This window comes from Mauremys reevesii, linkage group 21, assembly GCF_016161935.1.
Source record: "Mauremys reevesii isolate NIE-2019 linkage group 21, ASM1616193v1, whole genome shotgun sequence".
In the NCBI taxonomy this organism is placed as follows: Eukaryota; Metazoa; Chordata; order Testudines; family Geoemydidae; genus Mauremys; species Mauremys reevesii.
Window position 1 is genome coordinate 4415701 of NC_052643.1, and position 15077 is coordinate 4430777.

General features: G+C 51.8%; 1 protein-coding gene across 7 annotated transcripts in view; it reads left to right on the top strand.

Moving 5' to 3' along the window:
* The window catches only part of ARHGEF10L (Rho guanine nucleotide exchange factor 10 like), a 159716-nt gene that overhangs the window by 68648 nt on the left and 75991 nt on the right, over window positions 1–15077 (top strand). For 3 of the 7 annotated variants that reach the window (XM_039509009.1, XM_039509008.1, XM_039509012.1), the window contains 5 exons: window positions 537–653; window positions 6010–6118; window positions 10524–10630; window positions 12290–12367; window positions 14065–14244. In XM_039509009.1, the coding sequence (XP_039364943.1) occupies window positions 537–653; window positions 6010–6118; window positions 10524–10630; window positions 12290–12367; window positions 14065–14244 (591 nt within the window). Of the gene's footprint in view, window positions 1–536; window positions 654–6009; window positions 6119–9090; window positions 9216–10523; window positions 10631–12289; window positions 12368–14064; window positions 14245–15077 lie in introns of those variants that run through there. The other 4 variants (XM_039509011.1, XM_039509010.1, XM_039509013.1 and 1 more) reach the window with 2 other exon arrangements.

Consider the following 15077-nt stretch of genomic DNA (forward strand, 5'->3'; position numbering starts at 1 on the left):
CTGTGGAGAGCTCGGTAAATTACTGAACGTAGCGGTTGTTGCCTGGCTGGATCTCTTGTGGGTCCTGGGCCCCCCCTTTATCTGGAATGCCCTTCTTCCTGGTGCCTGGGGAGGAGCATCCCTCCTTTGCAGCCCCTCTCCGCCATCTCAGAGGAGCTCCAGTAGGTACTGGTGCACCATTGCAGACATGGCCTTGGGGTGGGGAGAGCCTTGGCCACCGTTCAGCACAAGACCTCCTGTTCTCCTGAGAGAGGGGCTTGAAGCAATTAAATTCCCCCTCCCTCCCCTCCAGGGAGCAGGACAAGAGTTATCCACAGCCCAGAGCGATCCACCCCCTGGTGGGGATCATGGCAGGTGCGCTCCTCCTTCGGATGGAGGGGACAGGAGCGCCACCTGCATTCAGACTGGCTAGTCCAGCCGGATCACTGCTCCTCTTGTTTCTCTTCCTGTGTTTGGCTGCTTACCTGAATCTCTCTTCTCTGCCTCTCTTCCCGCCGCCTGTTGCTTCTCCTCCTACCTGATTGCTTGGGGCGCAGCTTTCTCCAGACCTGAATAGGCTAAAGGAGAGATACGCCAGGACAAAGAGGGACATTCTGGCTTTAAGAGTTGGGGGGAGAGACATGCAGGAGCTGAAGCAGAAATACGATTGTAAGGTACTGTCCCTCCTTCAGACTTTTTTTACCCCCTTATCGATCTCTCCTGGGTTGCATGCTCTCTCTGCACCGCAGTCTCCCATCTGCTCTTTCTCTGCTTCGCATGATTGCTTCCTTTTTATACCAGGCCTGCCGAACTCAAGTCTGCAACCATGTTCTTAAAGGGGCAGAGGTATCTGGACCAGGGGCGAGAACTGGGGGTCGGTTCTGTTCCCGGTGACTCCCTGGGTACGTGCAAACCCCAGCTCGAGGAGACGTACCCGCGCTAGCTCCGCTCCAGCTAGAGGACTGAACGGAGAAGTGTAGCCGTGGCAATGCAAGTGGCAGGAGGGGCTGGTTGCCCGGAGTACGATCCGGTCTGAGACTCTAGGCATGTACTCAGGGCAGCTCGCGCCTCACCCTGGGGCAGCTACACTCCTGTCTCTGGCACCAGAGCTAGCCTAGATATGTCCCCTCGAGCTCCAAGTGTAGCTACACCCATAGCCTGTGGCCAAGCCGTGTCACCGTTGTGCCTTGGTTTCTGGGAAATCAAGAAACCTTTCTGGGAAAACAGGTAGAATCCTTCCCTGCCTCCCAGGGGTTCCATACAGCATGGTTGTGGCTCTGAAAAGTGACTCTAAAAATGGCATTTCCATGTTTTGTTTTCTTTCAAATGAGCTTGGCTTCCAAGTAATATGATGCGGGAGGAGGGTTTTATCTGCCAGCTCCCTTTTGGATCTGAGCACCTCTTTCCTTACGCATCGTGACCCGTAAAAGGTTCTGCGGATCAAATTTTGCCCTTGGTGACCCCTGTGCAGCCCCAGGTGTCACTGATGGGAAGTTAATTAACAAGGTGGCTTGCACCAGATGGCCTGGGATCCCGCACCCCCCTCTGCCAGCTGCGTTGGCTCCTGCACAACTATGGGGAGTAAAAAGCAGCAGAACTTTATTTAAGGGCTTGTCTTCACTGCAGAGTTAATGGGAGCCCTAACCTTGCCCCAGGACCTCCTTAACTCCAGTGCGCTGGTGCTGTTAGCTACTGATACGATCCCGCTGCGCAGATCAGTGTTTCACAGTGCGGCTCCTTGCTCAGGGGAGGAGGTAGATAGCTGGAGTTAACGCTGCCGCCGAGTGGCTAAAGTGGGCGGATGAGACTGATAGGTGCCGGGAGATCTGCTGAGTAAGGAGGTGCCAGTTTTGCACAGTCACTTTTCAGAGAACGGCACATGAGTGAGCTGGCCTTTGTAAGACGCTCGCAGACACTGGAGATAGGGTGACCAGATGTCCTGATTTTATAGGGACAGTCCCGATTTTGGGGTCTTTTTCTTATATAGGCTCCTATTACCCCCCCGCAGCCCCTGTCCCGATTTTTTTACACTCGCTGTCTGGTCACTCTCTCTGGAGAGCGGCTCCCATTTAAAAAGGCACCAGCCGTTCCCACGCAGTGATCTGAGAGCAGTAGTTCCTGTACCTTTAAGAAGTAAACCATGTATCTTGGATACCTCTGGCAAATGCTGGTGATTTTTGTATGGAAGCCGTTGTCTATAAGTGCAAAATATTGGTCACACTTCGTATTAAAGCTTCCTTTATAAGCAGTTAATTGATTGCTGTAGAGCCCAGTAGGTCGATAGGTTGCTAATAACCATCTATAACACCTTTTTTTAAAGCCCTTTTTTTATATAAAATATAAACACAAAAGGAAACCAAACATATGTAAATACAGGCCCAACATGGAAGTGGCATGTAAATAACAAAATTCAGCCTTCATTTTTTTTTTTTTAAACCTGGAAAAAATGGAAACAAAATCAAATGAGCCCGAGGAGGTCATGCAGGGTATCAGGTCAGTGACTAAATAGATAAACGTGAACATAAGCTATGTTAACTAATATATACTAAACTGCAAAAATATGTAACGGTTTCATGAATGACCAGGCATCCTCATTCCTCCTCTCCCAAACATTTCTATTAGACAGTGATTTTTTTTTTCCTATTCATGCGCTAGCAGAGAGCTCACTAAGCCAGTCTGTGTCCGAGGGAGGAATTGCAGATTTCCATTTTCTCAAAATGTTTGGCCACACAAATAGTTACTGCAATCCACTTCTTAATACCAGCGCCTCCAGCAGCCCTGAAATACACACGTTTTGAGAGGGACATTTAGCGTTTTTGAGAGCGCTCTGAATATGGTGTTTCTGAACACCTGTATTTTTTGGCTGGTATAGAGGATGTGTGAAAGGTTGGCATGCGGCTGTTTGCTCTAATGCCTGCTAGTGACATGCTTATAACCATGCCTAGCACACGCTGCTGATGTCTCGAACATGCTTAGAGCAGTCCAGTAACCCTTCATAAACCATTTGTAGGTGGAACCTCTGTACAAAAATGACTGTGTTATCTGATCCATTGCCCAAGACTGAAAATGGAAATCGTATTTGACTGGCCCCTCATTTGATTGTCCCGTCTTTGCTCTGGGGTTCATCTCTCAGTACTGCTGCTTATGACGCTTCCTAAAACATGAGAGCAATAAGAATCTGATCTCTTGCATTTAACCTGCACCTTTGTCCGCCTCGCCTGCCCTCTGCCCATTAATCCATCTCAGCCGGGGATTCCTCCGAAATTCTAAACCTTCAGTGGCCTGAAACAGCTGCCTGTTAAAAACCTGCCGTAAGTCGTCCTCCAAAAGGTGGAATTTGAACGCCGTCCTCCATCAAAATTATTCAGGGCTGCAGCACAAAATGGGCACTAGTTAAATTCTCCAACGTAGCGACTGGTTGAAGGCCCCATATTGTAATAGTAGCGTGCCACAGATCTGGGCCAGGAGGCGTGGGTTCAAATCCCACTGCTGGTACCATGCTGTAATACTGCAACACCAGAGATTGGTGGTAAGAGACCGAACTTCATCTCCTTGTTGCAATCACCGGACCTGGGTTGGGGTTACAAAGGTTCACCCGAAAGAGGTCAGGGGTAGACCTGTGTGGAGGCTGGCAAATCCATTTCACGAAGGATTTAGGGACTTTCACATTTGTCTTCATTCCAGTTACAAATAAAACCTGGAAATTTCTAAACACTCCATGAAAGAAAACTCCAATTTTTTTTGGTCAATTAATTTTGTTTTGATTAACTTTTTTAAATTTTATATTATAATACAACATTTTTTTAAAAAGTCAGTTTTTTCAAAATGAAAAATCAAACTATTTTTTCTAAAAATATCCAAAAGGAACCTTGTTTTTAATTGTTGGAACTTTTTGGAGGGTTTTATCCAAAATGAATCTTTGGTGGAATTGACACATTTCGGGAAAAGTTTTAACTTTGAGGAAACTGCGTTCTCTGATGGAAAATGGGTCTGTCAAGATTTTTCTGACCAGCTCTAGTCCGTACCCACCAGTGGTGATGGCTACAAGTATCTTCTGAACCATCGGGGCCAGATACAGGTGTCCTGCTCTCAGCAGAGTGTGTGCGGCTGCCCTCCGGGTGCTGCACTGATCTCTAACCCCTGCAGTTTGCAAACGGACACTTTGCACGTGCAGGTGTTGGATTTTCAGGTACAACTGCAAAGCTCCCGCGTGTACAAATAGCCATGGTTCACAAATACCAGGGAAGAGGGTGTGGGGGGAGATTGCCAGATGTGGTAAAATTGTTAATGGTGCTTCTAGCTTGAAACTAAGCTGGTCTTGAGCAGATGAGCACAGTCTTTCCCCTTCCCATTTGGCCACCCTGAGAATCCCTTCCTGCTTTAAATGTTCACGGAATATCTAATGCTCAAACCCTGTTCCGAATCTGATGGGTCACTACAGGGAAGATTCTCTGTCCCACGTGGATGGCGATGTGCCCCTTGCTGGTGGGGTTCCCAGCAGGCTGCCTTTCCTTCAGGCAGGGAATGGGGAGTAGGCATAGCAGGGGTGTGCTATGCTCCAGCTATCCTCAGCGGGAACGTGGTGCCCTGGAGACGGTGGCCAGGTCCCCTGTGAGGACGTGCACTGGGCTGCTGCGTTGCTTCACCATGAACCTGCTCTTCCCACCTTCCCTCTGTGTGGGACGCCAGCCCTTTTAATGTGTCGGATGGATCCAAGTGAGGGTCGCGTGCCAAAGGGCGGGGGAGCTCCCGAAGGGATTGGCGTTAAAGGGAAGCCATCACGTCAGTAGGATCGCTCGCGTGCAGCTGGCTGGCGATGCGTTCCTAGAGCCCCATGGCTGGAGCTGGGCCGAGGCTGGTCCCAGAGCGGAGGCGGTAAAGACCCTGGAGCGCTGCTGCTGTCTAGTCCAATGGGAAATGCCAGAAGAGGAGGTGGGCAGGCTGGCGTGTCGGACTGGCAGATTGGGACTGTGATCCCGTCTGCATCCGGCCAGGCGGGCAGGGACTAGAAGATGCCACCATCCGCTGATGGTTTGGTGGCGCATGTGGAGATGGTTCTTGGGGCTCAGTCCAGTTGCCTGGCTGGTAGGCTCAGCAGAGAGGCCGAGGACAGACAGGGCCCCGGAGACTGAGCTCTCTCTACCCCGGAGGTGATGCCGCCACAGAGCACATTGGCAGGATGTGTGGGGGAGCCTTGCATTGCTGCTGCCCTGTCCTGGGTGTAAATAGGACTTCAGGCCCTGGGGCTATCCAGCAGCATCCGCAAAGGGTTTGATCAGCCTAACCTCACTCCCACTGAAGCCAGCCGGAGTTCTGCCCTCCGCTTTGACAGGAGCAGAGTCGGCCAATGCCGCGCGTCTGACAATCCCCACCCCGTTACTAAATTCACAAGTTTAAACCAAAAAAGTGGCATTTCCTCTTTTTCGGAGATGGAAAAGAGCAGAACTTGCTGCAAGAAACTGCTCCTCAGGCTCCTATGATGGTATCGCCAACGGGAATCTCTCTAGGTAAATAGATCGCACTTTATACTAAGGTTTCATCTCTAAAGGGTTAATAGATGCTTCGGTAAATGCCTGTCAGTTGCTCCAGATTGCTAGAGAGACCTTGGGTTGAGAGATTGCTTATAAACCATCCAGAACGCTTTCTAGTGCTGTGCTGCAAGCCAGCTGTAGCACGTACTACTCATGCCTGGAACACGCTAATAACATCTCTGAATAATTTAACCCTTTACAAAGGGATCCTTAATATAAAGTGTGGCTGATTTGTAAAGCTGCTATTGAAAGAAATTATTCATTCTTTCAAAGCCATTTCTTTAGGGCCGAGAGGGTCCGTGCCCCTCCACCCCCCCGCCCCCCCCCCCATGAAGTGTGTGTCTGTGTGTGTGGTTGACATGGGGAGAAAGAGCTGCTCTTGTGTCTTGGAAGTAGAACCATTCCTCGCAAAGAGGCAGGGAGCGTGGGCTCTGGGATGGAGCAGCCGGGGCTGGAGGATTGACAGAGATGGTCACTTCTTTGTGTCTCTTCTCCTCAGATGACTCAGCTGATGAAAGCCGCCAGAAGCGGCACAAAGGACGGCTTGGAGAAGACGAAGATCGCGGTCATGCGCAAAGTGACCTTCTTGCACCGGAAAGAAGCCCCAGGTAACTGGCGCTGAGGCGGTCGGTGTCAGGTGCAAAATAACTGATTTTACAGAGAGAAAAATCACAAACTGAAAATACAAGGATTTCTGGTGTTTACTACGAATGATGAGGTGATCGCAATTTGATTTCCCCCCCCTCCCAACTTATGCTTTTTGCCTCCTTTTTGCACTCTCTCACTCTTGGGCTCTAGCGTGGAATTGCTCAGAGCACCTAAGTGACTTAGGCTCTTAAGTGTCTAACTTTTGAAGATGGGATTTAGGTTCTTGTGAAAACTTTGCCCCTTGCCTAGTGCAAGGCAGTTGTATGAGGGATTCCAACAGCGGGGGGGAGTTTACATGTCAAACCTTTATGTACCTTTTAAAAACTCATCCCAGAATCCATTTCCTATTTAGTTTTTCTAAAACCTATCAAAGCCTTCATGACTCTCAAGCTGGAAATGCAAGCAAAAGGCTGTACATTTAAAAGCACCCTTCATTCAGGGCCGGGTTTTCCAAAGAACCCTGCTCCCACTTAGGTGCTGAAAAGTCATGGGCAGGTTTTGAAACGAACTCCGGTTGAGGGCTATGCTCTTCTGAAAATCTGTGTCTTGATGGGAACTAGTCGTCATCTGGTGCCAGTTCGGAGTGGGGAGCATTTGAAAAATCTGTCCCCTAGGTCTTTTGAAAAGCTGTCCCCTAATGGCCTGAATGTCGAAAGTGTTTGTCTTCGGTAGGAGCGGTGGGCGCTCAGCACGTTTTGAGAAAACAAAGCCAGATGCTTCTGGCCTAAAACCTGTTTTGGTTAGTCATATTTTTTTTTTATAAAAATCACGTTCCTGTTTTATTTCCTGCATTGCTTCTGCTGCTGTTACTGAACCAGAACAATGTGCTGGGGCAGAACCTTTTGCTGGAGTAACTAGCGTAACTTCCTTGGCTGGGTTGGCATTGCTGCCTGCAAAGGATCTGGCCCCTTGTGACTAAATCTGGATCTTCCCGCGGTTGCCACCCGGGTCTGTTGTAATCCTGAGTGTTGCTGCTTCATTTCCATGGAAACAACTGTGCCAAACCAAATCCCTTTCGTTAGCCTTTTGGCAGCACGTGAAAGAGGAGAGAGGAAACCAGCTAGAGCCGGGGTAGGCAACCTATGGCACACGTGCCAAAGCCAGCACATGAGCCAGTTTTCAGTGGCACTCACACTGCCTGGGTCCTGGCCACCGGTCTGGGGGGCTCTGCATAGACTCAGACTTTAAGGTCAGAAGGGACCATTATGATCATCTAGTCTGACCTCCTGCACAACGCAGGCCACAGACTCTCACCCACTCACTCCTGTATCAAACCTGTCTCTGAGCCACTGAAGTCCTCAAATCATGGTTTAAAGACTTCAAGCTGCAGAGAATCCTCCAGCAAGTGACCCGTGCCCCATGGTGCAGAGGAAGGCGAAAACCACCCAGGGCCTCTGCCAATCTGCCCTGGAGGAAAATTCCTTCCCGACCCCAAATATGGCGATCAGCTAAACCCTGAGCATGTGGGCAAGACTCACCAGCCAGCACCCAGGAAAGAATTCTCTGCAGTAACTCAGATCCCACCACATCTAACGTCCCATCACAAGCCATTGGGCATATTTACTGCTAATAGTCAAAAGATCAATTAATTGCCAAAATTAGGCTATCCCATCATACCATCCTGTTTTAAAAACCTTATTTACTTTACATACAACAATAGTTTAGTTATATAGTATAGATTTATAGAAAGAGACCTAACACCATTAAAATGTGTGACTGGCACGCGAAACCTTAAGTTAAAGTGAGTAAATGAAGACTCGGCCCAGCACTTCTGCAAGGTTGCTAACTCCTGAGCTAGAGTTTCGGTGGTGGAACCTCCTTCTCTCCAGTAATGGGAGGGAAATGCTGAACTGGGGGGTGCTGACATTGTGGGGTGCCCCTTGGGGGCACGGGTACAGTAACTAGCACCGCCTTGTTAAGTCAGGGATATTTAGTAGGGCTGGTCAGAAAGTTTCCATCAAGGTGTTTTCCCATTGGAAAATAGGGTTTTTGACTAAACAGATTTTCATGGAAATTGTCTAGTTTTTGGCCGTTTGACGTAAACGTTCAGTTTCTGTTGACATGTTCCACGGGTTCGTGGTGGGAGAAGCCCCATTTTCTAATCCGCTCTCATCCTTGGTTCCAATCCATAGCAGAAAAGGAGTCTGAGCAGCCCGTAGGGTGACCCGATGGGTCGTGACCGCAGTGAATAGCTGCTTCCTGTCCAAGGGAAGAGACGTCCTAGGTGACGCATCTAGTTAGGGATAAACCTGGCTGTCGTCTGCCATCCTATGCCCTCCCCCCACCATAGGCGCCAACTTCTCCTGGCGCTGGTGGGTGCCTGCCCCGCCCCATTCCATCCCCGCCTCCTCCCCTGGGCGCGCCGTGTTCCCGCTCCTCCTCCCGGAGCTTGTTACGAGTGCTGGGAGGAGACGGGGGCATGGGGCGTGCTCGGGGTGGAGGTGGGGGGAGGGGAGCTTGCTCTGCACCCATCACTTTCTCCTCCAGCCCGGGCGCACCCACGGGGTCCGTGCCTAGGCCACCCCACACACCCACCCCCCCGTGCAGGTCTCCACAGGCTGATCCTGCCTCTGCAGCAAGGGGCTTGGGCTCTGGTTCGGAGACCAGCCGCCGCTCCCCGAGAGCAGCGTCCGAGCAGAGATGGGCTCCCTCCGGCTCGGTCTCCCCGCCCATCCCTCGCCGTGGTTGCCACTCTGGGGCTGGAGCCGAGCGACAGCGAGCTGAGCGGCCCTTCCAAAATTAGGGAAGGAAAAAGGTCACTCGGGAGTTGTGAGCCAAGCAGCTGCTGTGTTCCTGCAGCCCTCTGATCCCCCTCGTTACTAGGCACCTCCCCTCCCCGTCTCCACCCGCACCAGCCCAGAGTGTCCCCGGCAGTCGCCCTTCCTCCCGCGGCTATTTATAGCCGTAAAGCTAGAACGGGGGTGGGGGGAGAGGAAGTTGACAGGCAGTGCTTGCGGGAGAATGCAGCGGGCAGAATGTGGAGGAAACGGGGCTCCATTGAAAACGATTATATTGTCTCCTCCTCCTCCTCCTCTTCCTCTTCGGTCTCTGCCTCAGGTAAGGGGAGGTGTGTCCCTCTGGGCTTCCCCTTCTCAGGTAGGTTCGGTTCCTGCTGCCTCTGCTCCCCAGTCTTGCTCACTCCTTCCTGCTTCTCTCTGCACGGGGTCCGTTTTCCTCCCCTTGCCCCCTTTGCTTGGGTTTGATTTCTGAAGAAGCCATGAGGAACAATGGAAAAAAAACCCAGTGGTCCGTTGCTGGGATCATTCTGTTCAGCAGGGACCTGAGATGGGAGGTTGGTTGGAGCTTTGCAGAATTAAATGGGTTTAAACCCCCGAGTGAGTTTGATTTCCCTGCTACAGGCATTTGCTTGGCAGAATGGGTGCTTGGCTGGCCATGACATTCAGGGGCAGACGGGGCACTCGGCTCGCTGGTCCTGTGCCCTCCGGCGCGGATAGAGCCAGGGCTTGGCTATAACAAACCCAACGGGAATTCGTTCCAGGCGGAGACCTCAGTGGTTCTCCAGTCCCTACCTCTCAAATTCCTTGGGCTGGTTAATGCAGCCCAGTGGTATCTGGTGTCAGCGTTCAGGGTTTCCCGTAAGTCCCGGCTTGGACTATGCAGTTGTGCAACATGCTGCTGCCTAGAGAGGAACCCTCTGCTCCTTGAACCAACCGTGGCAATGAGCGGAGCCCCAGCCACCCGGGCAGACAGTTTATTCTTCAGTCCCAGGGCCATGCTTGAGCTACCAATTCTGCTGACCGGTGGGTCATAGAATCATAGAATCTCAGGGTTGGAAGGGTCCTCAGGAGGTCTCTAGTCCAACCCCCTGCTCACAGCAGGACCAATCCCCAGACAGATTTTTGCCCCAGATCCCTAAATGGCCCCCCTCAAGGATTGAACTCAGGGTTGGAGCAGTGGGGGGTGCCTCTCCGCCCAGGGTAATGCCTAAGACATAGGACGAGACCGGCATATTCAAGTTTCTAGGTTCGTTCTTGATGCCAATAGAGAGAAAAGGCCAGTGCATTAACCACCGGGTTACCAGCCCCAGCCCCCTCCATGGCAAGGGAGTGTGTTGGGGGGCGTGGGGTGAGTGCAGGCTGGACAAATACTCTGGATATTCTTAGTGCCAGCACTGTCTGCAGCCTGGGAGAGGCCATGGTGCCCACTGCAAAGTGCTTGTGATCTGAATGGTAAGCGCCTGGAGCCCTCCAGAATGCAGGGGCAGGATGCTCAGTGGACACGTGTGCTCCTCCCCTGGTGTAGGAAGCTTTAAGAGACACACTGGCCCATGCAAGGTACTAGCCATTGGCCCTTCTGCTGGGCGCGCCACTCAGGTGTTCATTGCTTGTGCGTTTTGTCTTCCAGGTGACTCTGAGGAGGAAGACATGGGGTTCTTGGAGGTCATGGTCTCGGACATGAAACACCCGCCTCCAGAGCTTGGCCCCATGCCGGATGGATTAAGCCCTCAACAGGTCTGTGGTAGGGTGAAGGTGCTGAGTACATGGGACTTGACCTCCCCTGGTTGACCACCCCCGGTAGGATGGTGGTGGTGTAGAGAGCTGTCTCCTCGATCCAGAGCTGGTGGAAGCCTCTTTGCAAAGTTGCTTTTATTTCAAAGGATCCGAATGGGGCCTGTTTTGTGCCGTTTTTCTTTTTTGAATCTTTGATGGAAGCCTTTATCAAAAAAGTCATTTAAATGGTTAAATATCGAGGGGGTGTGGAGTAATTATTGGCCAAAGAGCATCTTTTGCATGAAAACAAAAGATTTCGACTGTCCAGTTTTTATGGGAAAAATTAGATTGCCTAAAAAAGGTCACTTTCGAACAAAATGTTTGGAAAATTTCAGCGAGCTCTATTAGATGTCATGTTTGGAACCCAGAGATTGATCCCTACCAGGTTTCAGCAAAAGCTAAGGCTCATTGACATTAACAAATACCTGTCTATGTTCTATAGGATTTAAACAATCCCCAGAGGCTTGCCATGTGCGAGCTTCCCCTGCTGGTCATAAATCTGTGGTCACAAGTGGGGTTGAACCATCCAGTGGCTTAACTTGTGAAGCATCCCGTTGCTTGAGGCTTGTCTGAAATTACCTGATCTTCTGGCAAGAACCCCAGCCAGCATAGCTCCTTCCGTTGCTTCCCGTTAAAATAAAATAAATGGAGATATACCTATCTCATAGAACTGGAAGGGACCCTGAAAGGTCATTGAGACCAGCCCCTGCCTTCACTAGCAGAACCAAATACAGATTTTGCCCTAGATCCCTAAGTGGCCCCTCAAGGATTGAACTCTCAACCCTGGGCCAATGCTCAAATCACTGTTAACCATGCTCCCCCTGTTATCTGCTGTAGCTGTCTCCAAGGGTTGGCAGGATCTTCTGGGGAGGAGAGGAGGGCTGTTTACCTCCGCTTGGTCCTCTCCAGCACAGCAGAACCCAGTGGTGCCTGGTTACCTGTCTCCATGGTTTGTGGCACACTGGAGATGGTGGGAAGTCCGTCTTGGTGCATGTGAGGTTCTCATGGCCTGCAGGGGGCGCTCTGGAGGGTGCCTGGGGGTTGGAAGCACCAGAACATGGCTACGTTTTAGAGCATTAAGTGCAGTAAGCCCAAGGGGAGGGATGCTGGGCTTGGGAGCTGGAGGAACAAGTTTTCATCTAGTGGGAGGCCCAAGAGGATCAGCGGCTGTAGACACACAAATATGGGTGGAGCCTTTACCAGACTTCCTCAAACTTTCCAATATGCTGGTGTTCAGCTGGCCTCATTTCCCCCCCTGTGTGTTTTTTGTAGCTGTATGTTGAGTAACTAAATTGCCTCACCACCGTCCAATCTGATCAAAAAAGATAAGGCAGCAAAATAGCTCCACATAGCTCTGCTGGGTCCTAGCACCAGGCAGCATTGTGAGTGAGCAAAATAGCTCTGCTTCTGTGAGTGGAGCTACAGCCGGACACCTTGTCACTTTTTTTTTCCTTCCCCCGGTCCTTTCCCTCTTTCTCTTTCCTCCCACCGATGTCTGTGAGGATGTACATGTTCTGTGCTGTGGTGCTAGGGGTGTGTGTGTGTGTGTGTGTGTGTGTGTGTGCTGATGGAGGGGCTCTGCACCCGTTTCTGACCGTAACCCTGGTGTGGGTGTTGCAGGTGGTGCGGCGTCACATCCTGGGCTCCATCGTGCAGAGTGAGACGAGCTACGTGGATTCGTTAAAGCGGATTCTCCAGGTGACGCCAATCTTAAGCCCACCTGAGTCACCCACCCTAGCACAGACAGACTACAGACATCTGTGAATGGGAGGGCTGGGGAGGATGGGATAGATGGGAACATCCCCTCCCCCCCATCCCATTTAGAAACCTTAATAGGGAAAGTCGTGGGGGATGGAGGGGGAGGGAACCTCAGTGAGACTGATCTCTAGGCAGAGGTGAAAGTGAGCCGGTACGGCATATGGGCAAGAGCCGGTATGCCGTGCCAGACGCGACTGGCTTCCCCAGGCTGGCGATTTTAAAGGGCCCGGGGCTCCCTGCAACAACCGGAGCCCAGGGGCCTTTAAATCGCCTCCCGAGCCTGGCTCCTGGAGCCCTGGGGTAGCAGCGGCAGGGCTCTGGCAGTGATTTAAAGGGCCCGGAACGCCACTGCGGTGGCCAGAGTCCTGGGCCCTTTAAATTGCCCCTGAGTCCCGGGGCTTCCAGCCACTTCTGCAGCTGGTAGCTCCGGGAGTGCCACGCCCCTGCTCAGGACTCTGGCATACCGGTAAATCCTTTAACTTACTTTCACCCCTGTCTTTAGGTAAGATGATGGAGTAGCCATGACAGCTTCTGGACTTGGCTACCTGCCAGGGGGGAGGGGATCCTTGACTCTGCAGTGCTGTGGGACTTGCTGTAGTGTTAGGCTGTAGAATTGAAGCTTTTGTTAAAAAGAGAATTGTTTCCACCACTTCCGGTTGCAAAGAAAGCCCTGAGTGTAACAGAGGCCAGGACGTCTGCCTGAGTCTTCAGACAGCCTTAAACAGTAGTGCTGAGGAGTGTGAACTGCCCCCAGGCAGCTAGGTGGGTTGTTAACTCTGAAGCCTAACAATAACAATTTAAATGGGTACATTAAACCGTTTCACTGCTGATCATTTAGTAGAAGCATCCAGCAAATACGCTAATCATGCAGTCCTAAACTAGGCTCCAGATTCTCCCTTCCCGCCTCTCTGAGCTCCATGGCTCACGTAACTTCAACGCACAATCTCTGCAGCTCACTGAAAATTCAGGGGCACCATGAAATGAATCACACATCCATTTAGACAATGCAGGGAATGTGCCATGGATCGTTTGATTCACACCCCCAGCCCCCCGCACCCAGGGAACTCTGTGGTGCTTTCCGTTTAAAAAAAAAAAAAAAAAAACTGATCTGAAGTTGCCACAAAGCGGGGACCCTGGGCAGCCGTGGCGCATGGAGGGCTTTGGCCAAGAGGCACAAACTCATTAACGTTTGCAAAGCACAGCGAGGGCTGTGAACGGCGGGGGCCATGGGAACATGAAGGAGGAGCAGCAGTGGGGAACAATGTGGGAAAACTGCTGGAGTGAGCCAGGGGAGGGAGAGTGTTTTAAAAATCATCAAACCGGTTCACTATGGTAGGGACGATGGGCTCCAGCTGGGAGCAGGGTCCCCGGGTGTGAGGTGCCGGACGTACCTGGGGTAAGAGATGGCCCCTGCTCCGGAGAGCTTAGGGGCTAATTGATGGTTTGTCTAAGAGCATGAGAGAGGGAGCAGGAAAATCCCTGTTCCACAGCTGGGAGCTGAGACGTGACCATTAAGGCTGGGACGTTCACAGGGGGACACCCAACTCATTTTGGCTCCTTTGATGGGCCCGATCTGGGGCAGCGAGGGCAGGAGGAGGGTGGGAAAGCCCGTTTAACCCCTCTCCCCTGGCTTACAGGATTACAGACACCCCCTGATGGAGATGGAACCCAAGGCCCTCAGCGCCAGGAAGTGCCAGGTGGTTTTCTTCCGCCTCAAGGAGATCCTGCACTGCCACTCCATGTTCCAGATCGCCTTGTTCTCCCGCGTGGCCGAGTGGGACGCCACGGAGAAAATCGGGGACCTCTTTGTGGCCTCAGTAAGAGACGCCCTTCTGGAGCGAGGTTAAGAGGTGGTGGGGTTACCTCCCCCCACACATCCTCTTCCCACCCCCAGCATGCCAAAGCCGCCTCCAGGCAATGACGTAGGATATAAAATGCACAAGCGTCCTCTCTCAGTACCCTTCTGTCTGGACCTTCCCAGCATCCCTTATTCCATCCCAGGCCCCCACTGTTCTCTACGGAGCTTCCACACCCACTGCTGCCAGCTCTAGTTCACTGGGAACCTGGGTTATTGCAATAGGCACCGTGTAGATGAGACCATGGCAGCGCGAAGACCGTGGGAAGGTTTTAAGAGCAGCCGCTGTAAGCTGACCAATGAGGGGAAGCCTGGGAGAGCAGCATTTGATTTTTGCTGGTTCGCTTGATCAAATGTATAGAACTGCCTTGTGTGCCCCAGTTACTGCAGGATAGCGAGTTAGGAGGCTGCAGCCCCACTGCCAATACAGGGGTCCTTCTGTCTACCGCAGCACGGGGCGCTCGCCTTGTTTACGGGGGGCTGGAATGTGGGCGAAGGCGTCAGGGTCCCGTGGCTCTGACTCCTTGGAGTAGCTGCCGGAGATGAGTTAAGCTCAGTTTAGCTTGTCGTACGAATTCCGGCATCTCCGACGGGGTAATCCCGGGGATTACCTCGCTCAGAGCTCTGCAGACTTCAGTGTTGATGCTGCGTACAAGCCCAAATCTTGGCGGAGAACTTGAACCTGCAGTCTTCTGGCCTAGACGCGAGTGTTCTCAGCTGACCACAATTAATTTGTCCATTGCAAGGGAGTGGGAACGCCCCTGTACCACCATCCCATCTGCGGGGTGTGGCAGT